Source organism: Pteronotus mesoamericanus, unplaced genomic scaffold (genome assembly GCF_021234165.1).
Source record: "Pteronotus mesoamericanus isolate MK-2021 breed Mesoamerican mustached bat unplaced genomic scaffold, CSHL_Meso_final contig_78, whole genome shotgun sequence".
NCBI lineage: Eukaryota > Metazoa > Chordata > Mammalia > Chiroptera > Mormoopidae > Pteronotus > Pteronotus mesoamericanus.
Genome location: NW_026555258.1, coordinates 16,852,947 through 16,880,607, shown reverse-complemented (window position 1 = coordinate 16,880,607; position 27,661 = coordinate 16,852,947). Strand labels below are relative to the sequence as shown.

At 55.2% G+C, this 27,661-nt stretch overlaps 1 protein-coding gene across 2 annotated transcripts in view; it reads left to right on the top strand.

Annotated features, from left to right (window-relative positions):
- The first annotated feature begins 420 nt into the window (after positions 1-420).
- Positions 421-27,661, top strand: part of COL27A1 (collagen type XXVII alpha 1 chain) — a 129,010-nt gene continuing 101,769 nt past the window's right edge. Inside the window, exons 1-6 of one of the 2 annotated variants that reach the window (XM_054584494.1) lie at positions 421-460; positions 1,690-2,135; positions 7,029-7,099; positions 10,415-12,138; positions 19,966-20,019; positions 24,065-24,118. In XM_054584494.1, coding sequence (XP_054440469.1) covers positions 2,077-2,135; positions 7,029-7,099; positions 10,415-12,138; positions 19,966-20,019; positions 24,065-24,118 — 1,962 coding nt within the window. In that variant the 5' untranslated portion in view covers positions 421-460; positions 1,690-2,076. Of the gene's footprint in view, positions 461-1,670; positions 2,136-7,028; positions 7,100-10,414; positions 12,139-19,965; positions 20,020-24,064; positions 24,119-27,661 lie in introns of those variants that run through there. The other variant, XM_054584495.1, reaches the window with a different exon arrangement.

Genomic DNA, 27,661 nt, shown 5'->3' with positions numbered 1-27,661 from the left:
CCCACCCCCGCCCCCCTCCACCACTGCCCCCCCAAACCAGGCTTGGGACTTTTCCTAAAGTTTGTTGAAACCAGACACCTTGCTCCAGCGAGCCCGCGTGCAGCCACGGTTTAAAAGGCCGCCTTCAGCGCACCCTCCCCGCCCCCAGCGGAGACTTCAAAAGGCCCGGCGGGCGCCGCGGCACCAGCACCTATGAGCCGCCCCCTGCGCCCAGAGCCCGCGACGGAGTCGGAGGACGCAGAGCGGCCAAAGTTTCAGCGCAGTCGGACCCGGCAGGCGGCTCAGCCCCGTGCGCCCATGCCCCTCCCGGTGCCGCTGCGCTGCGAGCGCCTGCGCCCAGTTTAGGGAAGGGGACCCGGCACCCCCGCCCCCGCGCCTGGGGCTGCGGGGACCCATGAATACAAATGCCGTTAGGCTCACGAGGAAGGACCGACCGTCCAGCCTCGCACCTAGAGACCCAGTAAGTGCCCCGGGGCTCTCAGAGTGCTGGGGGTACGTGTGTGTGTAAAGGTGAGCGCATGTGGGGCGGGGGTACACATTTGGGGAATGAGTGCGTTTGTGCCTGCATACGGAGGGCACTAGCGGAGAACTGTGTGTAAGTGGGAGTGTGCCCTTGTATGTGCACTTGGGGGTGTGTACCTGGGGTGTGTGTGCGCGTGAACGTGTGCATGAAAGATGTGCGCATGGGTTTGTAAGCTGGAGTACCTGGCTAAGCTAGTGTGTATTTGTGCGCGTGTAAGCACTAGTGTGCATACATCTGTGGGTATGGAGTCTGCCTTGCGTCCTGGGCTAGACATCCCAGGTTGTGTTTGTGTGAGCCTAGGAGGGGTGCATGGCTGTGCTTGCGTATGAATGAGTGGGCGCTTGTGTTGGAGTGTGGGTTAAGGGTGGATGTGTATGGGAGTGTGTGTGCGCACCAGCGAGCAAGTCGTAAAAGGGGAGGCGGAGGCGGAGGCAGCTGGGGCTTCTGATGCGGGCTCCGACTGAGATTGTGGGTGTGCGAATTTGTCAGGTGTTTGCCGCAGGGTCAAGGGGTGCAGTTGTGTGCTCCACTGTGGGGTCTCAGGGAGCCTCTTTGATAGACTGGGTAGCGGGGGGGGGGTTGATTGTCAGCTCCCATTTCTTACAGAATGGACAGGGAAGAATGAGGGGGCTGACCAACATTTAGCAAGCCCACCCACTACGGGTCCAGGAGTCTGTTCTCCAGGGAATTCTGAATCGGGGAGGAAAAGGCGCGCGCGCGCCTGTGTGTGTCTGGTAGGACACTGGTTGTTGTTGTGGGAGTCCAGACACTGAGTCCTGGTCCCACATCTGTCCCTGGAACTCCCGGTTCCTTTCAGCAGGAGTGACTGTCCCCTTTTCCCCTCTATCTCCACTTCCAAACTTGGGACCTCATAAGCCAGAAGTCCCGAATCTCTTTATTGTGATCATCCTTCTGCGCAGCCCTGGCCAACTCCTTCCTCTCTGTCAATCTCAGTTTCCCCATTTTTACAAGGGGTGGGGGGTGTCTCAGCTGGGCTGTAGTGGGCCGGTCCAGGGTGTGTCCCTGGCTGCGGCCGGCAGGGGGCAGCAGGGGGCAGCAGAGGGCGGCCCAGCGCGGGGAGGAGAGAAGGTGGAGAGCTACCGCGGGCCGAGACTTTAAATCGCCTTCATTTCCCCCAAATCCTTCCTTTTCCTCTCCTCCCCCAGGCCGGCGGGGAGGCAGCTTCCACCGCCCTCTGCGCGCCCTCGCCCGGCCTCGCTCTGTCTCCGGGGACCGCCAGCAGCCCGCCTCCAAAAGTTTGATCATCTCTCTCTCTCTTTTTTCTGCCTCTTTTTGGTTGAAGCAGAAAAAAGAGTGAGGCAGGGGCGAGCGCGGCGCCGGCACTCCTGGGACCATGGGCCTGGCGCTGGCGCTCGAGGGGCCCCGGCCGCGCTGCCTGGCTGCTCGGGCGCCCCTGGGCGCGGGGCTGAGCTGCTTGCGCGAGGGCCGCGCGCTCTGAGCCGGCCTGGCGCGGCGGGGCGGGGGGCTGGCGGCCCCATGGGGCGCGCCCACACTTGCCCCCCGGGTTCGGGAGCATGAAGTAGGGGCCCGCCATGGGAGCGGGATCGGCGCGGGGGCCCCGAGGCACAGCAGCTGCGGCGGCTTGCGGAGGGTGAGTATGAGCTTGGGGACGCCCCCTCCCCAGCTTCCTGCTGCTCCAGCCTAGGGGAGAGCTGGGGTTCCCTGCGGCGCCGGACGCTTCCAGCAAGACGTCAACTTCCTGCCCCTTCCTGTGCCCCTGTGAGGCGGGTGGCCAAGGGTTAACGCGGGCTGCGCCCCCAGCCCCCTGGTTGGCGCGCCCTACCCTGCCTGGCCGGGCCAGGGAAGGTCCGTGAAGAGCCAGCCTGGGGTCAGAATTGGAAGTGGGTGGTGGCGCCTGGAGGGGCCGGCAGGCTGTGGAGGGCGCGGGCGGGGCGGTGGGGGGGGCGATGCTTGGGGGAGGAGGGGGTCTCTGATTCCGCTGTCCCGATTCTGCTGTCCCGGTGTTCCAGCGTCGGTATCCACAGGTCGCGAGCCTGTAAGTCTCCGTTTCTGGCCGTTCTTGTAAAACTGTCCCCAAGTTTCTAGGCTTCCAGGTCTCGGTGTCTTGTGCTCCTGTCTGTCTCTGTGTGTCTTTGCACGTCCCCGGTTTCTGGAAATCTTCGCGTGTGTGTCAGTCTGTTTGGGTTTGTGTTTCAGTGTTTCCCTGCTTCTCTGGGGTGGGGGGTGGGGCCTCCATTCCTGTTGCTTTCCCGAGTGTGAGAGAAAGAGAGTTAGAGCCAGAATGTCAGAGCAGTAAGGGCCCTGGGAGATCACCCAGCCGAACCCCTCATTGTACATCTAGTTGCAGAGACCGAGGACAGAGGGCCAGAGAGGGGCAGGGAAGTCCAGGGAGGGGCTAGGTAGAGCCGGCACTCAGGCGCTGAGTCCCAGCCTGTACAGTAGGAGCTGTAAGAGAGTGAAGTGTGCGGTGCCAGAGCGAGGCACTGCCCTGTGGGTATGTGTGGGAGGGACCTATCAGGATGGGAACAGCCCCTGGGGGCTTTATGGACTGTGGTTCCTGCTCACTGCCCAGAGAAGCCCAGAAGTTGCTGGCTCTCTGTCCTGCCCCCGGGACGAAGGGACACTCCCAAGAGGCTGGTCTTGGCTGTTGCTCCGCCCCGCCCTCCGTGCCCTGCCCCTCTGAGCTGGAAAGGGGGATGAAGGCCCCCCTTCTTTCCCATGTCTTGGAAAAAGAAGGCTGGCGGAGATCCCCCACCCCCCACTGTAATACACACACAGCACCAGGAAGCACATTGCTGACTCATTTTCTCCAGAAGACCCTGTGCCAGGGCAGATGCCAGCGGTTGTGCCGAAAAGTGGTGCCAGGCGAGCACCGCACAGTGGGGCCCAAGCTTTGGGCAAATGGACAGCCACGCTTCCTGGAAGCCCTGCCTCTGCCGTCTCTGTCTTGCTGCCTCCCTCACCGCCGCAGGGCCCGGGGTCCTGTGCCCTCCGGTCGTGGTAGGCGTCCAGCTTTGCTCCTTCACACCTCTTCCCAGACCACTGAAGTGCTGTATCACTTGGTGGCAGAGGACTCACGCCCGTGGGAGTCAGGCTGCAGGGCAGGGAGAGCACTGCCTTCAGATAGTGTGACCCCTGACTCTGCCCTGACAGCTGGGGCAAGCCTCTCTGCTCCTTAAATTTCTCATCTGCAATATGGGTGTCTCAGTTCCCGATGAGTAGCAGGGTTTTGTGAGGATTAATGGGACCTTGCTTGTAAAGGGCTTAGAACAGCGCCTGGCTTGTAGTAAGTGCTTAGTAAACGGCAGCTGTTATTTGTATTATTATTCACTGCATCTTGAATGGATGTGTGAGTCAACTGGAAACTTCTGGGCTGCATCCTGTCCAGACAGATGACCTGTCTGTGTTCCCATGGAAGAGGTATAAGGTGTGAAGGAAGGAGCCTGGGTGTGACCTTCTGGCCACATGGGCTTTGGCCACTTCGTGGAGGCAGGTGGCACAGGTCCATCGCCCTTTGCTGATCTGTGTCTCTGGGCAGCTACCTTCCCAGTTTACCCCTTAGGAGCACAGCCGCGCCCCAAGTCCCCAGGGCCCCTTTCCTTGTATGTTTCGGGGTCTCAGGACTCTGGGACTCAGCTCTGGACTCTCAGTGGATGTTCAAGCTGCCATGGGTCTCCAAGATCTTGTGTGTTCCCAGGTGACGAGGATGGAGGAAGATCCATGCTAACTGGTCAAAGATTCTGACAGCCAGTGGTCCAGGAGTAGCCACCTTTGGTGAACTGGCAGAGGGCTTTTTCAGGGGAAATGAGTGCCTTCCTGGAGGAGTGCGTGGCCAGGCTGTGTCCCTAGGGTCAGGCACCTAAAGCGTGACTCCAGTTTCGGCTGCCGCCTGCCCGCTCTGGCCCCTATGCTCTGGTCTTCCCGACATTCTGGAGCCCTGGGTTCATCGAGCCAAGGCCCACAAGTCAGTGGTGAAAACAGAAGTCTGGAAGAACAAAGCCCTGAGCCAGCGCCGGCACTAAATGTTATTAGCAGTAGCCTAAACAGGATTGGAACGGGAGCAAAAGGATCGGCAGGGCCTCCCTCTGGGAGCCAACTTTCCAGGCCTGGAGCTCACTTAGATGGCTGGTTGGCTCCCCAGGCTGCATCTCTGCTTCTGTTGGTGAAGGCTGGGACTCTGGTCTCTGGCAAGTAGGAAGTCCCTGTAAGTCTCCAGTTTCTTCTCCATGGGAGGCAAGTCCAGGGAAAAGGACTGTGTGTTAAGCTGCAGAGTCAGATGATATAGGTCACGGATGCTCTGTGTAGCTTTGGGCAAGGCACCTCCCCTCGCTGGGCCTCAGTTGCCCATCTCTACAATACGGGGACGGGACTAGAATCTGGCCTCTAGATGAACTCAAAGTTCACCTGGAGTCCTCCTGCTCTATACTCCCACTCTCTACTTTGGAAGTTTATGGGTCAAGTGCACACAGAACCCAGGTCAGTGGCATTTTTCGAGGTGAATGAATGGGGGACAAATGTTTTTGTCACAGGCCTCCACGGCTGAAATTCTCAAGTTAGAAACCATGGTGTTAGGAAGCGTACTTGAGGAGAAGATTCTGATTCCATCTCCCCCGTGTGTCTTCTTTCTCCTGAACTTCGGGGATTAAAAATCTTTTCCCCTAATTTACCCCCTTATTCTGTACAGAGTAGTCACCTTGGCATAATGCAGCAGGAGGAAGTGCCCGAGAACAACATGTGTCCTTGTTGCCCCTTCTCCTCTCCACCTGGCCTCTCTTTAGCAGCTTGGGAAACATTCTAATACGGGATGTGACGTCACCTGGTGAGACTTGAGCAGTGAGGGCTGGTACCTGGGAAGACAGGAGGCTGGAAGGACGTGGGACGTAAATGAGTGAGGTTGCAGGAACACTGGAAAGTGAGGGGCAGCGTCTTCTGCGGCAGCATTCTCAGAAAAAGATGAGGTCCTTGGTTCCCTAAATTCAGGGACTGCTGAATGACAAAAAGGGAAATCAGTTTCTTTCAGGGCTTCTCAGAGCCTTGGTGTGCAGCTGGGCTTCGGGAACTGCCAAGACTGGGCTCCAGGAGACGCTTCTTCCCCAATATATCTGGCCACAGGTTCCTATAGTGTCCACCTGGTGGATGGAGGAAATAGTACTGAAGAATTATGACCCCAGAGCCTGCCCAGGGTGACCTTGAGGAAGTACCTGCTGTCCCTAAGCCTCTGTTTTTCTCCAACGAAGTTGCCTATTATTTCTTTGCAGGGCTGATGGGGCTGCTATTTGATTCAAGTGGGCAGTTCATGCCAGAAGGTCGGCCTGGGCACGACCTGCTCTCCAGACAACTCTGGGACAGCTAGGCACGCTGGCCTGTAGTTACCGCTGGTGCTGGTTATTGGTGGATCCTGGGCCTGTGTGTCCCAGCCGCAGCCCTCCCTGCCCGCCCGCCTGTCCGTCACGGCTCTCTTGGCCTGCATCCTGGCCAGCCATCTCTGGCCACGTGCCGCCCTCCCCTTTGCCTGCTCAAGGATCAGATGCCCCAGGTAGCTTCGGGTATCACCAGTGGCTGCTCCCACAGGAAGGTGAAATCGGATCACTGCTTCTGCCCATCTTGGCAGGAGTCACTGAGCGGAGCATTAACCCTCCGGTCCCCAGAGTGCAAGAGCAGCAGGGACAGCCTGTGGAGCACTTGCATGGCTGGTGGCAGGCCAAGCCCTTAACATGCATGAGCTTATTTAATCCTCATGCCTGACCTGCAAGATAGGGAGTGCCGGTCTTGTTTCAGAGGAGGAGACAGGCTCAGGGAGGCTGAGTGACTCATTCAGGGCCACACAGCTGGTAAGCCATGCGGCTGGGTTTGCACCTGCGTCTGCCTGGCTCCCCACCATCTCCTCTCTCTTTTCCTCCTGTTTTCCATCAGTGTAAAGCCAGCTAGGCAGCCTCCTTAGCAGGCACTGGTCCTGGTTAAGGGATCTCCTCCTGCTCCCTGCCTTGGGCCTGGGGAGTGAGTTTTCCTCTCTCCTGCCCTTTGAGGATATTGGTCATCCAAGCAGACTAGACTGGCCTCCCCGCTGACCTTGCAGCCCTTGCCATTCCACCCTCTGGGCCTCAAGATCCTGAGGCCATAGTACGATGGGGAGACTGATGTCCAGAGACGGGGAGGGGCAGGGGCTGGTTCCTTGCTGCCCAGGGCATTGGTGGCAGGTTTTGAGCTGGACCTTGAGTTTCCTGACACTCAGGGCAGGGCCTCCTGTTCACTAGTTCCTGTTCCATGACCTTGGTTTTTCATTCTGTAAAAAGCAAGGTTGTATCAGTACCATGGATGCAGTTCCTGCCCTGGGAGGCTGTGCCTAGAGACCCATGGGTGTGGACTATTCTGATGGGGTCCTAGAGCCCACAGCTTGCCTCCCACACCCCATGGGTGAGACCGGGATGGGACGGGACTGGGTGATCTACCCCAACTCCCCAGCCGGATCTGGGCCGAGGGGTGGAAGCTGATGCCACCTCTGCTTGTGTGTCCTGTTCTCTAGGGGGTTTCTCTTCACCTGGATCTTAGTCTCATTTGCCTGTCACCTGGCCTCCACCCAAGGAGTTCCTGAAGGTAATGCTCTCTTCTCTTTGTCCAGGGGGAGGTGGGAGAACAGAAGGGACTGGAGAATGCAGAGCTAGGAGACATCCATGTGCCCAAATGGAGCTCAAAGCCTCGGTTTTCTCATCAGTGTTAGAATGGAGCCGATCATTGATGAATTCTCTCCAGGCACAAAAGAATCACGTTTGACATTCTGTAAAGGGTGGGAAGGGCTCAGTGCAGAAACGTGCAGGGGTGATCCCTTCATTCCTCTTCGGGCCACAATTTGAGTGGGTCACTTTGGGCCATTCAGTCTCACTTGTCCCTATGTGTCCTGGGACAACTGTGGAGAGGAGGCATGAAGTCCGCAACTATCATTGCCCCAGGCTGTGCCCAGCCCTCCCCTTGCCCGGAGATCCTGCTCCCCCCAGCTCCCCCGGAGGAGCTGTCCAGGGGGCCCGGGCAGCCGTGGGCTGGCTACACAGCTGCCCCTTGAAACTGAAACCTCTCCCACATCTGTTTGTCAAGCAGCCATGAGGCCTCTTAAAATAGCAGCCCTTCCCCCTTCCCCACACCCGCCGTGTGCGGGGCAGGCCGCCGGGCACTCCCAGAGCCCCTGTGGTCTGACCTGGCTGCTGGGCTGGGATTGGGCCCCTGGGAGGGGAGGGCCGTGCCCGGAAGAGACTCCTGCTGCCCGGCAACATTTTGTGCAAATGTCATATTTTCCGAACTTGCTGTTTCCCCCACAAAGTAGGTGAACAGCTGTCCAGAGTCCTGAGTCAGGCACTGGGGGTTGGGGAGAGGCCGGAGCTGCGTGGAGCCAGGTTTATGTAATAAAGGGATTTGGCTGTGGCCAGCTGGCTGGGCCCTTCCATCTTGGCGTTGGGCTGCATTCATTCTCTTGTCCCCTCGTTCCTCTCTCCTGATTGGATTCTAGATGTGTCTCTACCCTGCGTTCCAGTCAGCCTGAGGGGCTCCAGCACGGGATAGCATAGTGGCTAAGCACAAAGATCCTGGAGCCAAGCAGTCAGGGTTCAAACCCCAGCTGTGCCTTTTATTATGAGCTGCCTGACCCTGGGCAAGTTATAGCTAACTTTCTGGACCCTCATCTATAAAGTGGAGTTAGCAAACAATACTTGCTCCATAGATGATTGAGAGAATCAAGCAAGATAATGCATGTAAAGCACTTGGTACGTAGTAAATGCTCAATAAATAATAGTGACTATTGTTAACTTTATTACATATCTGGAAAGTTTGGGCAAGAACAGCCCCTCTCTATCTGCTGGGAAGTCCACAGTGACCAGATGTTTCGGAAACTCGGTGATGACCAGCTCCGATCCGGGTATAAGAGCTTGGGCTCCTGCCCATGAGCTGCAGGCAGCCCGTGAGAGAGGTTTGTAGACTGGCTGGTGTCAGCTTTGAAACCCACTTGGAGTGGATGATAAGAGAAACCTCATTGGTGCCACCTGGCCTGGCCAGGTGTCATTTTCCCTGGGGCAAATACAAGTGGCTATAAGCTGCAGTATTCTGGCAGAGATGTGCGCAGGCCTGGGGTACTTGCTGAGGTAGGACAGGGAAGAGGACAGATGGCTTCCTGCCTTTACCTCTTCCCCAACAAGTGGCTCTTCCATTCTAAGTTGTTTATAGTGAGTAGCATTTCGAGATAATAAAGAGGTTTTCGGTGGTTAACACATAAAATATACTACTACTCAGAGAATCCTTAAGTAGTGGTTTATTTTAGCTTAGGGCCTGGGGGCAGACAGAGGTGGGAAAAAGGAGGAATCTGAAGTGAAATGAAGGCCTTCAGGCCCTAGGGAGGAATAAGGGTCTTCAGTGCCGTTGACTGAAATAGCAGCCTGCAGCTACAGGGCTCTTAGAAAGGATTTAGCACTTTGCAGCCATCTCCAGTCTCCTCTCCCATATCTTACGGGCAGGGAAACCGAGGCCTGGGAGTTAGGAAGAGACTTGGCCCAGGGGTCCTGGGGCAAGCCAAGTAGGAGGAGGTGCAGAAGACCATCGTTCCATCTCTGGACAACCCTGTGACAGAGCCCGACTTTATGGCAGGGGAAACTGAGACTCAGAGCCCAGAATCACAGGTGGCCGCACCTGGCTCTAAAGTCTGGCCTGCTGCCCCCAGAACCTGCTACGGAGCCACTAAGCTGCCGTGTTGCCAGCACCCGTGTTCTCAGTTTATCCCAGCCTACCTAGCTGTCCACCATCTCTGTTGTCAATTGAGGGCCTACTAAGTGCTCAGTGCTGCATTCAGCCCAGTGTCTATCCCGTGCACCGGGTAGTGAGGAGATAACATTCTGCACTCCGGGGCTAGGGTGCTGAGCTCAGAGCAGGGGCCCTGAGGCCCTGACCCAGACCCCAATTCCGGAGGCAGCCTTTCCTTGCCTGCCAAGACAGGCAGTTCGGAGCCAGCTTCTGCAGACCCTGGCAGCTCCGCTCCCTGAGAGCGGTGGAGTGGCTCATGAGAGGCAAGATCAGGTCGCCTTTCCACAAACACCCTGGAAGCCCTTCTCTTGCTCTGGCTAGCCCCGCCGCTATAATTACTGGGCGGATGTGACCTGGCCAGACCGTGTTCTGCCAGAGGACAGAGGTCGCAGGGTTGCCTTGATGACTTCCTCTGCTCTCTCCAAGGCCCCACGGGGGCGGAGCGGTGGTCGTTGGGATTGTCCTCTCCTTTCTGTGCAGAGAGAAGCTCCCCTGAGCCTGCTCCAGCCAGACAGAGACCTTGGGGGTGGGAAGGGGACTCAGTAGGTTCCGAAAGGTGGACAGCCTTACCAAGCTCCAGTGACATGCTCATTTCTGTCACACTGCTCCCTCACTTACGGGACTGCTTCCTGGAGGAGATGGCTTTTGCAGCAGAGAGAAGGGGAACCAGGTCACGTCGGACAGCCTCTAATGTTCTTAGCACTAACATTTGGTGGTGATCATTATTTTTAATATTAATAGCTATTTTTTTGAAAATGCACATTTTGTGCCGGGCACTTTTTTTTTTCCCAAGTGTATTAGCTTATTTAGTGTTCACAACACCCTTCTGAGTTTGGCACTACTGTTATCCTACTTAATAGATGGGAAAACAAAGGCACTAAAGTCACCAGGCTGGTAAGTGATGAAGCTGGGATTTGAACTCAGGAAGTTGGGCTCCAGAGTCTGTGTTTTTTTAACCGCTAGGTGCAAGCTCATGCAGACAGACAAGGGACTCGTTCCAACTCGGTACTCTCAGCCAGAACCTTGGGGCAGTGAGTTGCAGTAGGTGGGCTCTCCTCCCTGCCTGTGCACCTGGCGGGGTCCGGGGCAGACCTTGACCGTGCCCTCTCTCCCTGTGCCCTCTGTCTCCAGATGTGGACGTCCTCCAGCGGCTGGGCCTCAGCTGGACCAAGGCAGTGGGTGGCCGGAACCCCCCACCCCCGGGGGTCATCCCATTCCAGTCAGGCTTCATCGTTACGCAGCGGGCCCGGCTCCAGGCCCCAACGACCGCCATCATCCCAGCTGCCCTGGGCACGGAGCTGGCGCTGGTGCTGAGCCTCTGCTCCCATCGGGTGAACCATGCCTTCCTCTTCGCCATCCGCAGCCGGAAGCACAAGCTGCAGCTGGGCCTGCAGTTCCTCCCCGGCAAGACGGTTGTCCACATGGGGCCCCGGCGCTCTGTGGCCTTTGACCTGGACGTGCACGATGGGCGCTGGCACCACCTAGCCCTGGAGCTCCGTGGCCGCACAGTCACCCTGGTGACGGCCTGTGGGCAGCGCCGGGTGCCCGTCCCGCTGGCTTTCCACAGGGACCCGACGCTCGACCCCGAGGGCTCCTTCCTCTTTGGAAAGATGAGCCCACATGCGGTCCAGTTTGAAGGTGCTCTGTGCCAGTTCAGTATCTACCCTGTGACGCAGGTCGCTCACAATTACTGTACCCACCTGAGAAAGCAGTGTGGACAGGCCGACATGTACCGGCCCCAGCTGGGGCCCCTTCTCCCCCGAGACCCTGGTGCACCCCTCACCTTCCAGACCGACCTTGCCCTGCTAGGCCTGGAGAACCTGACCACTGCCATGCCAGCCCTGGGGTCACGGCCAGCTGGCAGGGTGACTGTGGGGCCCGCCGTGCCCGCCAAGCCCCTAAGGACTAGCACCACAGACCCCCACAAGCCTGCCTCAGTGGGCGACCGAGCCCGGACCCCACTGCCACCTGCCAAGCTGTCAGCGAGTGAAGTGCGTCCTCCTGTGCCCCGAGCCTCTCCTGGCGGTCCCACCGCGCCTGTCCAGCCATTGCAAAAGAGCACAGCCACCAAAATCCCCAAAAGTCGCCCAACTAAGCCTTCAGCCCCTTCTCCTTCACTTGCCCCTGTCAAAAGCCCCCGCCCTACCCAAAAGGCAGTTCCACCTTCCTTTACAAAGTCAGCCCCTCCCACCAAGAAGCCAGTGCCACCGACTTTACGCCCAGTCCCTGCCAAAGTGTCCCGTCCCACAGTGAAGCCGATCCAGAGGAACCCTGTCACGCCCAGGCCCCCACCGCCCAGTGCCCGGCCCCTACCCCCTGCCACCGGTGCCTCTCAAAAGCCCTTTCCCCCAGTGGCCCACACAGGGGCCAAGGTGAGCAGTCGTGTTAGTGAACCGTCTCCTGCCCACACCAGCACGCGCAGACCTCCCCGACCTACCGTCCCGTCCCCATCACCTGCTCCCGGTCCTGGCTCTACTAGGACCACTCGGCCACTAGCCACAGCGCTGCCTCCTACCCTCACTCCTGGTTCAGTCCCCTCTGGAATCAAGAAACCCACTGGATCAGAAGACACAAAGAAAGCCAGACCCAAGAGCAGCCCCCGGAAGCCCTCTCCTCTCAGACCTGGGAAGGCAGCCAGGGATGTCCCGGTCAATAATCTGACAGCACGGCCAAGCCCCAGACAGCCCCGGCCCGGCCGGCAGAGCACCCCGGCCCCGGTGTTGGTCCCAGCGCGATTCCTGTCCTCCAGCCCCTGGCCCACGAGCAGTGGCTATTCGTTCTTTCACCTGGTGGGACCCACGCCTTTCCCGCTGCTGATGGGACCTCCAGGGCCCAAGGGAGACTGTGGTTTGCCGGTAAGACTGGGTGGGGTGTGCTTGTTGCTTGGAGCTCCAGTGGGTAGTGGGGGCAGTTTAGGTCAAGTGGTTGTTTCTGGTAAGGGCAGAGGAAGAGAAGGTACTTGGAGCAGGGAGCTGGTTATGAGCAGAGTCTTGACGTGAACCTGGGTCCCCCACTTCTCCATCTCTGCCATGTTCATGATCGTAAGTCATCTGTATTCTTGATCCGCTGAGCCAGACTCAGGTCAGGTAAAGAGCACCCTTGGGCTTTCCTTGGCCCAGGCCCCTGGTCATTCTTCACCACTCCAGCTGCGAAGGTCAAGTGGCTTAAGGAAAACCATGGACTGGCTGGCCCCAGGTCACACAGCCCCCAGGGGCCAGCTCCTGATTTCTGGGGCAGAGCTCCTCGGCCCTCCAACTTGCTGGGGAGTTTTGGACGAAGGTCCCACACCGGTAGTCCTGAATGTGTTTTTTTTGGCACATGCAACATTGTTTAAAAACACTTAATAAGTTAACTAACATTTTGAAAATATGTGACATTTCTTATAAAAGAAATTTCTTGCAAGTGGTAGAGATGCAGTGGGCTGGGGCCAGGTCAGCGCTGCCCCTTGAGACAGGACAGGCCAGTCCCTGTCTGTGCCAGTGCCCACGTCTCCCAGCTGGGTCTTCCAGCCTGGTCCTTTCATCCATTTATGTTACTTACCCGGATCCTGCAGACCTTTGATTTGTGGTCCCTGGTAGAGGAGTTTGGGGTTAGGGCGGGCAGCGTGGACCTGAGCAATCAAGGAAAGGAGAAAGGACGCCCCATGTGCAGGGGGCATTCTCGGGGTCAGTGCCTCCAGCATGCCTGGGACTGTCTCCAGGGGCAACGACCTTTCTGCAGCTGGAGGCCACTTCCTACAGGTGGAGAAATGATGGGATGGGGTTTCCAGGAAGCCTGGGCCTCCGCTCTGTTCTCCTGCCTTGGTGATGGCCACCGTGTGGTTTCCTCCTTGTGGTCTCTGTTTGACGTTAGGTCCCCTATAACGTGGAGACAGTGGCAGATGCTGGGAATTCCTGGGCCTTACAAACACACTTAATGAGTTTTAATAATCATTAGGAATAATATTTATTCAGCCTGTCTCCAAGGGGACTGAGGGCCCGTTTTTATTATAACCATATTGTAGAACTTATGGAAATTGTATGCATTGCTTTGCAATTATGTCAACGTTCTCCTCAAGTCCCCGTGTTCTGCAATTGGCAGGGTAGAGAGTTGGGGGCCGAGGAAAGGAGGGACCCTCCAGGCTATGCAGGAGACTCAGGCATCGGCGCCTGAGGCCCTGACAGACAGCTCAGCTTCCCAAGCTGCATGCGTGCTGGCTCACGGGCTGTGAGATTGAAAGGGGGTGGATTGTCTCCCTCTGGCAGAGGGTAGTGAGACTCAGGGTCTCCACTCTGTCTAGTAGAGGAAGCCAACCCTGCCTCCCAAGTTGCGTGCAGTGTGGAGAGAGGAGGGCTTTGTCCAAGCCAACAGAACTGCAGCAAGAATGGATCTTTAGGGTGTAGTCTGTGCCTTTGGACCTGGCGGATGCCTCAGCCACCCGCTTCCCTCCTGAGTTTGGTGCTGTGGCGCAGGGGGAGGTGAAGCCTCCTCCCAGATCTCCTTGGGCTTCCCCATGATAGAAGAAGGTGCTGGAGTTGTCCTGTGCAGTGGATGGGTGCTTAGGCATCATTCAGTTCAACCCTCCTCAGTGAGTTGGGGCAGAGCTTGGAGACGGGGCACAGAGAGGGCCAGGACTTGCCCAAGAGCACGCAGCACATGGGAGGCAGAGCTGGAGTGTATGCCCCAGCTCCAGACTCCGGGACGTTACATCCTGCCCCTATGAATGTCCACGCTAAGACGTTAGGATCCAGAGATGAGAGGCTGGGGGTTTCAGAGATGGGTCGGACCCTGTCTTTGGCCTCAAAGGAAGAGCTCGACATCTAGAATCCTCTGTTTCTATCCCCAGCATGTTTAGGAGTTACTTCCACATGTGTGACATTTCCCTTTAGGACCTCACAGGAACTGGTTCAGGAGGGGCAGGATGTATGTGTTAATCCCTACTCTATAGATGAGGGCACAAGGGTTAGGGGGTCATAAGACTTGGCCAAGGGCATCCAGTGTGTCCTTGCAGGGGCTGAGATACAACTCCAGGTCCCCGATTTCCTACAAGGGCCATGGCTCTTCCTACTCCTCCAGTCCTGAACAGATGAGGGCAAGAGGGAGGACAGCAGTCTGCCTCCTGGCTCACACTGTCCTCTAATCCCACCCTTTCTCAGCTTGGAAGCTAGCCTCACTCCAATAGAAACCCAGAAGCTTCCAGAACCTTGTTCAGTCCTCCGTGTAGCAGGGGGCAAACTGGTCATTTATATTTCACCAGATACCAGATATTATGAAATCAAAGTGGCATCTTTGAGTGCTGACAAGAACACATGTTCCTTCTGTCTTCTCTTATCTGCCCCCAACCTCCATATACATTCAAAATCTAATCCCAGCAAAGCAAAACCTGTGTTGCTGGGGGCACGGGGCTTAATTGCCCCCAGAGTAGGAACATGCAGACCTGGATTCAAATCCTGGCCCCACCATTTACTAGCTCTGTTGCCCTGACTCACTCTCAGCCCTCAGTTTCTGCAGAATGTAAGATAACAGCTCTCAGCTCCTGTGAGGAAGCAAGTTGGATGAGCTCCAAGGCTGTCTTGGAGATCTGGTTTGCTGGGTGCCTTGGGGAACTTCTTTCCTCTCCCTGGGGTTGTCTCCCCTTGTGATACAGCATTGAAAGAGCTCCCTCCTTAGAAATAGCCATGGGACCTTTCAGAGCCTGAGAGGGGTGCCATGCCTACGTCTGACCAGTCCCTCATGCCTCTTGAGGGGCACGGGACGGACCGGCTGAGGCTGGGACAGAGCTCTGGGCCTGGGCCTGCCAGGAGTTGTAGCCACTGAGCGGGGAAGCTCTGTGGGAGCCCCAGGAGCGGGGGGAGCATGGAAAAGCTGAGCTGGGCCCAGGCTGGGGAGGAGCGGGGAGGCTGTGGTTCACAGAGGCTGCACAGAAGCCGCACAGAAGCCCCACGCCTGGGAGGAGGCGAGTCAAGGCCTTATTTATTCACGATCAGGCTGCTGGCATTTGCACGCGCATGCACTTCTTGCAGGCGTCACCTCAGGGAGACCCGGCTGAAGGCCTGGCCCACAGCAGACGCCCCATGACTATCTGTGAATGAAGGAATTTGATCCTTACAAAAAATAGGTTGTCCTGACTTCCCAGGCTGGGTTCCTTGAGGTTACACAGATCTCTACTGCTGGTAGGACAAGGAGGCCATGTGGAGTGTAAACGCCCTGCAGACTTTAGGTTTGGAATGACCTGGGTTTGAACCATTCCCTTATCCAGCCATCTTTTTCTTCTTTCAAGAAAGGCTGATTGAGTGCCTTCTAGGTAGCAGGTGCTGTGTGACCTTTGGCAAGTCACTTAACCTCTCTGAGCTTCAGTATCCACCTCTGTAAAATGGGGATATGGTACCACCTACGTTTCAGGGGCTGTTGTGTGGCTGGAGTGAGATGAGGCATGTAAAGCACCCGGCACTAGAATCTGAGTCCCAGTGGGTTGTTGTGGTTGAGGTGGAGGCATTGTTGTGCTGAGAGAACCGGGAGGGTTTGGACCCAGGAGGACCTTCCTATGTTGGCGGTTAGGAATTGGGACTAGACCTTGAGAAATGTACCGCTTACATCAGTATCACCTAGAACCCAGGAGAGTGGAGGGGTGTTTTGCTCTCTTTGCTGTAGTGCTTTTGAGCTCCTACTGTGTGCCACGTTCTGTGCTAAGCAGCTTGCATGCTGTGCCCTGCGACTCCACGTGGGGAGCAGAGTAATAGAGGAGAGTTTAAGGAAGAGACTATTTACAGAGTGGTCGGCACCATCGAAGAAACCAACAGGGTCTGGCATCACACAGGGGTCCAACCTGAAGGTATAAGGGGAGAGGAAGGTGTTACCAGAACCCAGGAGAGTTAAAAAGCAACCACGGTCTCTGACAGGATCTGGGACCAAGTTATAATACAGCAGGGAGGGAGCGGGAGAGAAATCTTCCTACTCCATTCTTAGCAGCGGCCTCCCCTAAGCCAAACCCAGCCGGACGCAGAGAGGAAGGAAGCCTGGGGCTACAGCCTATAGAGGCCCGCTTCTCGGGGCACAGAGTGGATTTGGGGAGCAAATGGATGATAATCAGTGCATACCCATTATCTTGGGAGATGGGTATTGCATCCACATTTTATAGCTGGACAAACCGAGGCTAGAGGCACAAGGAGATGAAGTAACTTGCTCAAGGCCACACGGAGAAGCCCTGTCCGAGGAGGCCCTTCCCTCAGATGGAGACCGGGGAAGGCTCAGCACCCTGTGGGCCATTCTTGGGAATAATCACGAGCTCTGGTGTCAGAGATAGGAGGGCGCTTTGAGATCCCCTGCCTTCCCACCATCAGGCTGCAGGCCGTGAGCAAGAGGGCCGGAGACGGAAAGTCCACTGTGCAGGGTCACCCAGCAGTTAGCAGCCCACTCAGGATTGGACTCAGGTCACCCAGATCCCAGGCCTGTGAAATCTCTCCTTGCTTGCTGCCAGGGGCCATGCCAGCCAGGACTTCTTTCTTTCTGCAAGGCTTGGCAGGCGGGCTCTTGCAGCTGGACACAAGGGTGGACTTGTTGCGTGGGATGGGGTTCCCCTAGGCCTGGCTGTCAGAGGCCAGGACCCTTGGGGAAAGCCCAGGGTGGGGGCTTAGTTGTTTCCATGGCTCTGTTTTCCTGAGTCCAGGCCTCTTCCACCTCCCCCAGATAGGCCTGCGGCCCCCGCTCCCCTCCCCCCAGCCCTGGGCCCTCTCAGAGGCCCCGTTGTTTGCAGCGTGGAGTGGAAAATCCCACCCCGGCCTTGTGAATCATCCCAGAGTCACCCGTTCAGGCTTTGGGCCCTGGAAAGAAATGGCAGCATTTTTCCATTGCACGGAGAACAGGCAAGGTCTTGGATCAGGGGCGAGGGGGCGCCCGCCCTCATTTGCCCACTAACAAAGTGGCCACTGAGTGGGGAAGGGCCAGGCCTGTGGCTGGAACTGGGCGCTGAGCGGCCCCAGCCCAGGCCGGTAGAGGAGGGCCTGCAGCTGTGGGGCTGGGCTGCCATGTCAAGGAGTCGGGCTGTGGGCTGACATCACCAGGCCGGGCCGTGGGTCCCAACTGGCACTCAGAGTCTGCTTTGCAGATGTTGTGGATGAGGTCAGATTTCAGCTTGGATGCCCCCATTTCTAGGGCAGAAGAAATGCCAAGAGGGAGTGTCCAGGCCCTCTGCAGCGGCGGCCCTACCGGGGTCACGCGGGAGCTCTAGCCGTACAGCTTGTCCCTTCCTGGAGCCCTGTCCAAGCCCTCTACCCCTCTGGGCCTCGGCCTTCTTTTCTGTGAGATGGGTGCGATCTCACTTTTCCTCTTCCACCAGGTAACCTGGAGGAGGAAATCCCTACCACCCAGCAATTCAGGAAGTACCAACGTTGGGATGCTTCCAGAATGTTCATTTTACAGATGCCCACAGAAGGGAAGGGAATTACCCAAGTTTGCACAGCTAGTCAGAATATACCTGGCCCGGATTTTCTGTGTGGAAGTTGCCCAGGGTAGGAGGTGTTGTCAAATGGTCTGGGGTTGAATCCAGGCCCTGCCTGTTAGCCGTGCAGTCTTGGGCAAAGTCACTTCGCCTCTCTGAACCCCTCTTTGGTTTCTCATCTGTCAAAGGGGCTTGGTGACCACAACAACACCTACAGTCTTAAGGCCCCTGCATTTCCCTTTAATTCGGGCCACGTGAAAGAATAGGGCCAAGGAAGGCCTTCTAGGAAGGGAAATCTTCTGTTCTTCCTGAAAACCAGATGTCGAGGAGGGTGGCTTAAAATATCAGGCTGGGGAGGTTCCAGCAGCTTGCTCAACAGAAACAACAGCTAACTTTTTGGGCATTCACTGTGCGCCAGGCACCAGGATTGGCACTTTTTGTAGATTATCAGTCAGATGCTGTTATATCCTCTTTTATAGTAAAGGAGGAACGCCTTGGAGCCTGGACGTCACTTGCCCAAAGCCACACAGCTGGTGAGCAGGGCTGCCCAGCGTGAGCCCAGGGCCCCAATCTTACACCCTTATACCTACTCTACTGCCCCCTGGGGACAGCAGGGAGCAGGCCGGCCCGGGATCCCAAACTTGCACAACTGGACACAGACTAGAGACCGTCCCCCTAGCCCCTGGGCTCTGCATGGAGGATGGGTGCCAATTTGGCCTGCTGGACCAGAGGCTCAGAGGTGGCTGGAACTTGCCTGAGGTCACACGAGGTCCCGCTCCCTCCCCCCAGGGCTCTTTTCAGTGACCCTGGGCCCTGTGTACCCAAATCTCCCTGTCTGGATCTCTCTTCTTATTTTTATTCATGGATGAGCAAGCACGTGGTGTTCACAGGCCAGAACTGTGAACCGAGGCTGCCCAGCATGAGGTCTGGATTAATTACCAGCCAAACCGTACTGGGTTTTCAACACTGATTTTAACTCTGGGCAGGAAACCTGGAATCTCTGCTGTTGATGGTTATTTGAAACAAATGAATTCCCCAGGCCTCACACATCCTCGAAAGCCTGGCTTCCTTCGAAGGCTTCGTGTTTAGTTGTCCAGATCAGGCCCTTGGTTCCTCCTCATTTACTCCTTCGGGGTAGACGGGACCCTAGTTATTGAGCCCATTGTAAAGGGGAGCGGCGGAGCGGAGGCAGGCTGAAAGGCTTGCAGGAAGGTTCCAGTTCTCAAATGGCAAGACCCGGATTTGAACAAAGGCCAGCGCATGGTTTAGTAAGTCACCTTGGCCTCCTCTCTCCCTGTGTGGAGGAAAGAGAGGTGAGGTGCTCCCTGAACCCCATGCTGCAGGGTTAGGCCGTTCTCTTATGGGAAATGGGGAACCATTAAATGTTGTTGAGCAGAGGAGCACCTTGGGAAGGTGAACCAGCCGTGTGGAGGACTGGAGAGGGCAGAGGCGAGGAGACAAATGAAGGGGCTGTTGCAGGTTCTTGGGGAGCAGTGATGAAGGCTGGGCCAGGCTGTGGCCACTGAAATAGATGAGACATTTGAGTGACTGTTATTTACCAGGCACGGTGTTACCTATTTACCATCTCACATTTCATCCACGAGATAATTCTGTGAGGAGAGTAGTATTGTCCCCATTTTATAGGCACTTGCGCAAACTTAGCTGGTAAATGGCAGCATTGGGATTTGAACCCAGGCTTGTCTGATGCTTATGCCCTTTATGCTACACTGCATCTCCGTGGTGCAAAGATGCTTGGTGTGACCTTGCCAAGTCCCTTCTTGGCTCTGGTTCTGCAGAGAACGTGGCTGAGCTCTGAGGTCTGTTGCTGTTTTATTTTATCAAACATTTGGCTGAGCCCTTAGGGGAGAGAGAAGACTCAAATCCTGTTAGTTCCTTTGAGAAGACTATGGTCTGGTGGGAGAGACAGGCTTATCTGCAGACAATTCCATGAATAATATAGTGGTTTTTAAAGTAGAGAGAAACAGGGGAAACTTGGCTCAAATTGGAAGAGTCATCAGGGAAGTTTTCCTGGAGGAGGTGACACCCTAAGTTTGCTGAGTAATAAAAAATGAGAGCTTTGAAGACTAAGAAACAGTAGCCGCAAAGGCCGGAAGCCCCAAAGAGTTTGAGCTCCTCAGGCAGGGACAAGGGGGAACCCTTCTTCTCAGCCATGGGCGGAGCTCTTGGCTGGGTCTGTTGAATGGATGCTTGAACCCATTCTTTCATCATGCCACTTGGCACTGACGCTGTGTTGCTTTCCCTTCAGGGTCCCCCTGGGCTGCCTGGGCTCCCTGGACCCCCCGGTGCACGGGGGCCTCGGGTAAGTGATCACACACCATCTTTTGAGCTCTGGTTGGATCTCTGGCCTGCATGCCCCTAAAGTCCCAGCTTTGCTGTGTGACCTAAAGCTTTTCCATGCCCTTCTCTGACACTCATTTTCCACTTTGCCCAGTGGAGTGGACTTAGGGCTCTTAGGGGCAATGTGTGGACAGACATGGCATGGGACAGCAATGACCTCTTGCAGGGCGTCAGTTGTCCATTGTAGGTATGACTCTTGCAGCCTGGGATGGAGAAGTAGTTTTTATAGACCACATCCCTGAAGCTGATGGGTTTTGGTGTTTGTCCAGGAAAAAAGCTGACTTGGGAGGACATGACCCTTGCATTCACCCTCCCAAATCTGCAGGACCACCTTGGGATAGGGATGCTGTCATAGGCGACTGGATGAGCCATGCCAGGGAGTAGGTGAGCTCCCTGCACTGAGAGGTTCACCCGGAGGCCAGAGGATGGCTTGGCAGGGCTGAAGTGGCTGCTATGAGCTAGCCTGAGCTTCTGAGTGAAGAACAGTTTCTAGGTGCCTGGCATGTCAGTCACTGCCACCTTATCTGATGCCTTCTTCCCCAGAACCCCCATGGGTCAGTATGATCATTCTCATTTTAGGGATGAAGAGACCAAGCATCTAATAAATGGAAGAGCTAGGACTGGAACCCAGGCTCTTAACCCTATGCTGGGTTTTCCCTCTTGGAGGGAAATCTGCCCCCTTCCCAAGAGGACTCAGACCCATGGCGCCTGGCATCTGTGCTCAGGCTGAATCAGCCTTTCCCACGCTGGGTGCCTGGTGAGGCCCTGGCAGAGATAGCTGCCTGGGGCATATTTTTAGCTCAGAGCCCAGTGGATGGTTCTGGTTATGCAATTACTCAAGCCCTAGTTCCCTCTAGACCTGGCCCTGTGCTCCCGGGCCCAGGGCTCTGGCATCTGCTATCAGCAGTAGCATTTCCTCTTGGATTTGGAGTCTCCATGGAGCACGTGCCCAGAGCTTAGGACCACAGAGATGTCATAGACACTGCTGGTCTTGACCTTGCAGCCTGGGACCAGGATGAGGCCCTTTGACCTAGCATTCCAGGCCCAGACAGTCTGTCCATGTGCCCACACTTCCCCGGAGCCCTCCAGCCTCTGAACTGTTGTTCAGGCTGTGCTGTTGGCCTGGCACACCCTCTTCTGTAAACTCATCCTCTAGCCATGACTGAGAACAGGTGCCAGCTCCTTTTCTGATGACCACCCCTTCTCGTAGCTCCTGAGGCACTTTATATGGCCCTCTGGATGGCATGGATCATTTTCTAAAACTCACATCAGCTGCTGAACTCTGTTTATTGAGCTGCACATGCGTGATCTCATTGTATCTTCCCAGCCACCCTGAGAAATAGGTTCCAATATTATCCATGTTTTATAGGTGAGGAAACTGAGGCTCAGAAAGGTTCGGTTACTTTGGATAACGTCAAACGTAAATACCAGAGCCAGGATTTAAAGCAGACAATCTCTGACTCCAGAGCCTATGGTCTTAATCATTTAGGTGCTAATTTTCTATCTATTCAGCTGAGCTGCTCTGGGCCAGAGACAGGCCCTGCTTACTTTTTCTTACATGATACCTTGCAGTGTGCCCTGCATGCAGCAGGTGCTGGGCAAGTGGTTGCTGATGAGTTCTAGTCTGGGGGTCGGGAACAGTTCCACAGAGAAGTCATATGATTTTAACCAAGTCCTTTCCCTTCCCTGGGACTTAGTTTCCCCGTCTATAAAACACGGGCTCATAGTAAGGCATTCCTGAGGCTCCTCCCAGCTCTGAAATTCCACAAGTGAGTGAAAGACTCTCCTGACATCCGTCTGTCTCTCTGTGTGCCGCAGCCTGTACCCCGCCCCCCCGCCCCCATCCTGTTTCTAGACTGGAAATTCCATAGATCATAAAATTCCAAAGATAATAGAATGCTGGGATTAAGCAATCCCAGCTCCTCTGCAGATGGTGACTCTGGGGCTTAGGGAGGGGTGGGGCCTCATCTGAGGTCAGCGGCCTGCCCCTTCCCACCTTCACATGCTCCAGCAGCCTGTCAGCCTGTGCAGGGAGGGACATTGGGAAATCCCTGGGCCCTGCCCCCACCGGCCTTTCTGAGCTGTAGCTTTTACAGAATCGGTCTGCTTGGCTACCACTCAACTATGTGCTTCGTTTCACTGAAAGGCAACAAAATGAAGTGGCTGGAGAGGCGTGAGGAGGAGGGGGCAGGGAAGCAGGAAGCCCCCACCTTCATGAGCTGCAGATGGGATAGCTGAGCGCTCCAGCCCACCATTTTTGGAACAACTAGGGGCATGACTGGGGAAAAGTGGCCACCCTTGACTTTGCACAGCCCACACCTGGTTCTGGGGTACTGGTCAGGGGCCCCTATTCAAACATCTATGCCCAAACTTTGTCCAATTCAGGCTGAGCTCTGGGGTTAGACCCTGGGTGAACATCTGAGCTGGGCTGAGCTGGGGTGAACATCTGAGGTCTTCCAGATTCTGTAGAGACCACCGGGTCCCAGTCACTGATGGGACAGACAGGAGACTGAGCCTGGGGGTGGGAAGTAATTTCAGGTCTTGACACTCCCCAGTTACATCCCTTTGCCAGGAGACAGTATTTGGTAGGATGTTGGGAGGGGCTGGAGGGCAGATTGTTTTAGTGGGAGGGTCCCCGTGACACTATTATAAATACCCCAGGCTTAGTGAGCTTCTGAACACTGTACTTTCTAGATGTTTTCAGAGAAGGGGAGGGTTCCAGTTCAGGCATCGAGGAAGGAGGAGGTGCCTCGGTTGGAATGTGACAGGCTGCAGCTGGGAAGTTGGCCTTAGAGAAGGAGAAAGGCAGCAAGTTCATACACAGACAGCTAGATGGGTCAAGAAGGGCCAGGGATGTGGGCAGTGTGTCTGGAAGCTGGTGTGGTGGGGGCACCATGGGGCCTTTTGAGGTGCTTCTCCCCACCCCCAAGGTCCCAGATTATGCCTACTGGACCAAGACCCTCAGGAACTACCCTACTCTGACTATTGGGGCTTTGTTTTTATTATTGGGCTGCAAGGCTGTAGTCCAGGGCTCTTGCTGGAGAAAGTGGACATAACTGGGTCCAGCTGTTGTAGCAGATTTGGATATGGCCTGAGAAAAATCCGATACCATGAATAAGCCCTGGACTTGAAGCCAACAGGCCTGGTTCTGGCCCTCGTTTAGCCGTTACTCTCCTGTGTGGTGTTGGCCAAACCTCTTTGACTCTCTGGGCCCAGGCTTCCTAGCTGCTGAACGGACCCTGAGGACAGTGTAAGCTCAGAGCCTGTAGTAATCCAAAGGGAGCGCTCTGGCTATGTGTTGTCACAGGAGGGCTGTGCATTCGGTCCAGAGAGGCCAAGCGTCCCCTTCATTGAACACTCAACTCCAAAGGCTCATACAATAGTCCATCTGGAGTCTGTATGGTAGAAGTTTCCCCAGAGGAAGTGGCATTTGAGCCAAGTCTTGAAGGATGGGTTGGGTTTCAGCTGGAGGGGATGGATGGGATAGGTGTGCCAGATGATCGGAACAGCACGGCGAAGGCAGCAAGGGGAGAAAGTACCAGGGGGAGCAGGGAAACAAACAGCTGAGTGTACTTTGAGCCCAGGGAAGTCAGCTGGGAAGGGCTGATGTGGCCAGCTGGAGAGAGTGTGAAAAGGTGGTCAATTCTGTTATTAGAGGCTTGTGCTCTGGAGTCACATCTGAGGTTGAGATCTAGCTCTGTCCCCGAGCAGCTGGCCTCACCTGATAAAGTTATAAACCTCTGGACACCAACTTCCCCATCTTCAGAATAGGCATACTGATAGCACCTATCTTGTGGGTTAATGGATAAAATGAGATAATGAATGGAAAGTGCTTAGCACAGGCCCAGACATCCAGGGAGCTCTACCTAAAGGAGGACCACTATTGCAACATTGCTCAGACCTGGTGAAGGGAGAGGACCCAGCAGGCAGAAAGAACCTGCCGGCACTGCAGTAGGAAGCGGAGTGGCCCCTTTCCCCCTCATCTCTGTGTTTCTTTTTCCTTTCAGGGTCCTCCTGGGCCTCATGGAAATCCAGGCCTACCTGGCCCTCCTGGAGCCAAAGTGAGTATTTTCTGTGGGATCTGGAGATTGGGCCATGGAGTGGGTGCTGAAATTAGGGCCACATTTGGGGTGCTTTCTAGGGGCTCCTGGTGGGAATTCCTTAGGATCATTGCAGAGGATCCATACTGGGCCACAGGCACTACCTGAGCATCTCTTGAGTGCCAAGGCTTTGTGCTAGGTGGGGTATACAGTGAGGAGTTAGGAGTGTACTTCTGGCTGGGAGGGACTGGGGAGGAAGGACAGTGTGAAACTAGAGCCCTCAAAGGGAGTAGGAGGAAAGGTCATTTGATGCTGGAGAGGGAACGCCTTGAATGTCTGACTAGTGACTAGAGGTCCTAAGATATACCCTGGTGCATGTCTAATTTTGAGCCGTGGCGGGATGTTTTGTCTCCTTTTCCTCAAAGGTTAGTAGTCTTATTTGTTTTTCCTGCTTTATTGTATGGGTCAGAATTTCTAAACACATGAAATAGTACAGTAGTAGCGATAGTAAGAAGACCTGTGATTCTTCAGAGGATGTTCCAGGACTGGGGCCAGATCTTTTCACCTCCTAACCTTACCTGTAAGACAGGATCTTAACATATATCTCATTCCCTCTATGTTTGCAGCATTTGTGGTTTACGATATACCTTCCCATCCATCCTCTTGTTGTGCAAGGCTTTGCTACTTAGTCTGAGCAGCCTACTATTCCCTACACAGAGAGGAAAAATGGTTTTCCCAAGATCACACAGGCTTATGGGCTGGAGAGCTGGGTTTGGCAACCAGGTTCTTGTCCTCACCAGGGTGTAAACCATTAATTAAAGTTTATACAGTCCTTATATCTCTTCCTGGGGAATTTGCAGGAGAATGGCTAGGAAGCTGTACAGCCTTCTCTAGCTCAGAAGCCACACCTTCACCTGACCAAGGTGCCCGGAGAATTTCTTGAGCTTAACTTCATTGGCTCCCCTACTCATCTTCCTCCAGCCTTGCTTAGCTCTAACTCCTGCTTGGGATTTACCCTCAGTTCTCTTCCACTTCCTCCTGGACATCACTTGTTATCTATAGTGCATTGAAATGTAAAGAGCTTGGGCTCTGAAACTGGACTGCCTGAGTCTAAACCCCATTTATTAATTGTATGACCTCAGACAAGTTACTTATTTTCTGTGTGCCTTAGTGACCTCATGTGTGAAATGGGGATAGTGATGGTTGCTCCCTCATAGATTTATATGGTGAGAGCTTAGAAGCACACTCAGTAAATGCTAGGCTTATTATTATCATTACCCATCTCTCTGCTTTCTCCCTCAAGAGCTTCCCATGGGCAAGCCCTACGTCTTGTTCCCCACTGTGGTATTCCCTGTAGTAATCCTGTAGTCATGGCCAGACTTGGCTCCTAGTAGATGGTCCACAAGGCTCCGAACATGCGGATGTTGTCCTCAGGCCAGGATTACATCTCAAGCACTGTGCTGCTGCTGAGAATGCAGAGATAATCCCATAAATAGCTAAAATGCCCCAGGTAAGAACCCCAGGCAAGGGAGCAAGTTTATCATCTCTTTGGGTCTCAGCTTCCCCTTTTATAAAATGACAGAATAGGATACACAGAGGCCCACCCCAAAGCTTTTCAAACCCAGCTCCTTTACCAGCTGTAGACTGAGGTGGGCAAGGGCGGGGTGGGGAGAGCTGCTGTCCTTTTTTGGCCATTGGAATCCTGGGTAGCCCTGGGCCTAGCCTTGCACTATGGACAAAAAAGGCAGTGGAGCTGGGCATGTGAGCAGCAGAGGGTGGGAGAGTGTCTGGGAGGGGCAGCCGCAGTGTGAGATCCCAGAGGGTGGGTTCTGCAGAAGTGACCTGGAGGTGCTCAGATGAACAGCGAGATGGGATCCTAGCAGGGAAGGGGCTGCTCCTCAGCCTGGGACAGCTGCAGAGTGTGGGACAAGTACCCAGGCTTCCCATTTGTAAACGAGAGCTGTAGACTCAGACCCAGGATAAGTCAGGCCTAATAAGAACTTGCCTCTTACCTTCATGTCACCCCAGGCTATGATTCAGCCTCTCTGAACCCGTTTTGGTCCTGAGTTGCATTAAGTGGTTGTAAAGAAGACTAACGGGGTTGCAGTGTAGAGCAGGCCTGGCATTAGGCATGGAGTGTGTGGAAGGCGCCCTTCCCTTTGTGAAGCTCTGTCCAGTTTGGAATGCCATGATTTCTTGTGAAGAGTGACTGAGTCAGGATTTGGAAGGTCTGGGTTCTGATGAAGAAAAGAACAAACTGGGAATTAATTTAAGTTGGCCAAGCCACCCCTCCCATGTGCTACGTTCATTATTGCGCTGACTCCTTGCCAAGAAACCTGGAAAGCTGGCGGGTGTGTGTGCATGTGTACAAGTTTGTGCATGCGTTTCCACCTGTGTACACATGCATGTGCATGAACCTATTTACATGTGTGAGCATGTGTGCATGTCCCTGTGTGCGTGCACCCGTGTGTGCGTGCATATACACATGTGCACATGTGTGCAAGTGCCACATGCCTGTGCCTGTGTGTATGTGTGTGCATGTATATGCATGTACCAGTTTGCATGTGCCCTTATGCATGCATGTGTCTGTATGTGTGCATGCCTATATGTATGTGCTATGCAGCCCCTGTTTTAAAGGTGAGGAAATGGGGCCCAGAAAAGTGAAATGACTTGCCTAAGGTCCCACTGTGAGTCCCTGGCTTCACCCCAGGACTTCTCACTCAGGGTTCAGCTGGGAGAGGGAGCGTGGGAGTGAAAGTGAGAACAGGGGAGCTGGGGCTCTTAGAAGGTGACATCAGGGTGAATCGACTTTCCAAAGGTCTGTTTCCTGAGTAATTGAACCAGGTTGGGCCAAATGAGCAGGCCCACAGCCAGGAACACCCTTTCCAGCCCTGCAGGAGATGCAGCTGGTGCCTGTCTATGGGCCTGTTCTCTGAGCCCCGTGCTCTTAGGAGCTAGAGTCTTTGCAATGGGGACACTCCCAAATGCTAGGCACAGAGGGTGCTTGTTGCTCACTGAGGATCCACTGCTTGTCAGTTTCTCCCTGATTTACTGCTCATTCTGACTCATCCTCAGGGTCTAGTCTGAGCTCTGCCAACACCCCATCCTAGGGCCTCGGACAGCTTTTCTCTTCTCTCCTGGCCTCAGTTTTCCTGGATATGTTACGGGGGTAATGACACCTCCCCTGCGCACTTCACTGGGTTACTGTTAGGCTCGAGTGAGGTGAGGAATTTTGCAAAGTCTCGAGTGGCTGTACATAGATGCAAGTGGGTGTTAACTGCACTGATCTTGCATGATTAGAATGGCGAAGTGAGCCTACTGGAAAATTGAAAAGAACTGGGCACGCCTCTTGTATGTGTCTCTCAGAAGCTCTCAGAGAGCCCCCGGAGGCTGGCTTAGCAAGGCTCACATACAAGGTCACATCACCTGCATGTGGGCCCAGATTGGGGAGGACACATTCAAGCCGCGTCTTGAAGAATGTTTATGATTTGGCTAACGATGACTGCAGGATGGTTTTCTAGGTGGGAGTGACTGCCTGAGCAAGGGCCTGGCAAGCTGGGAAGT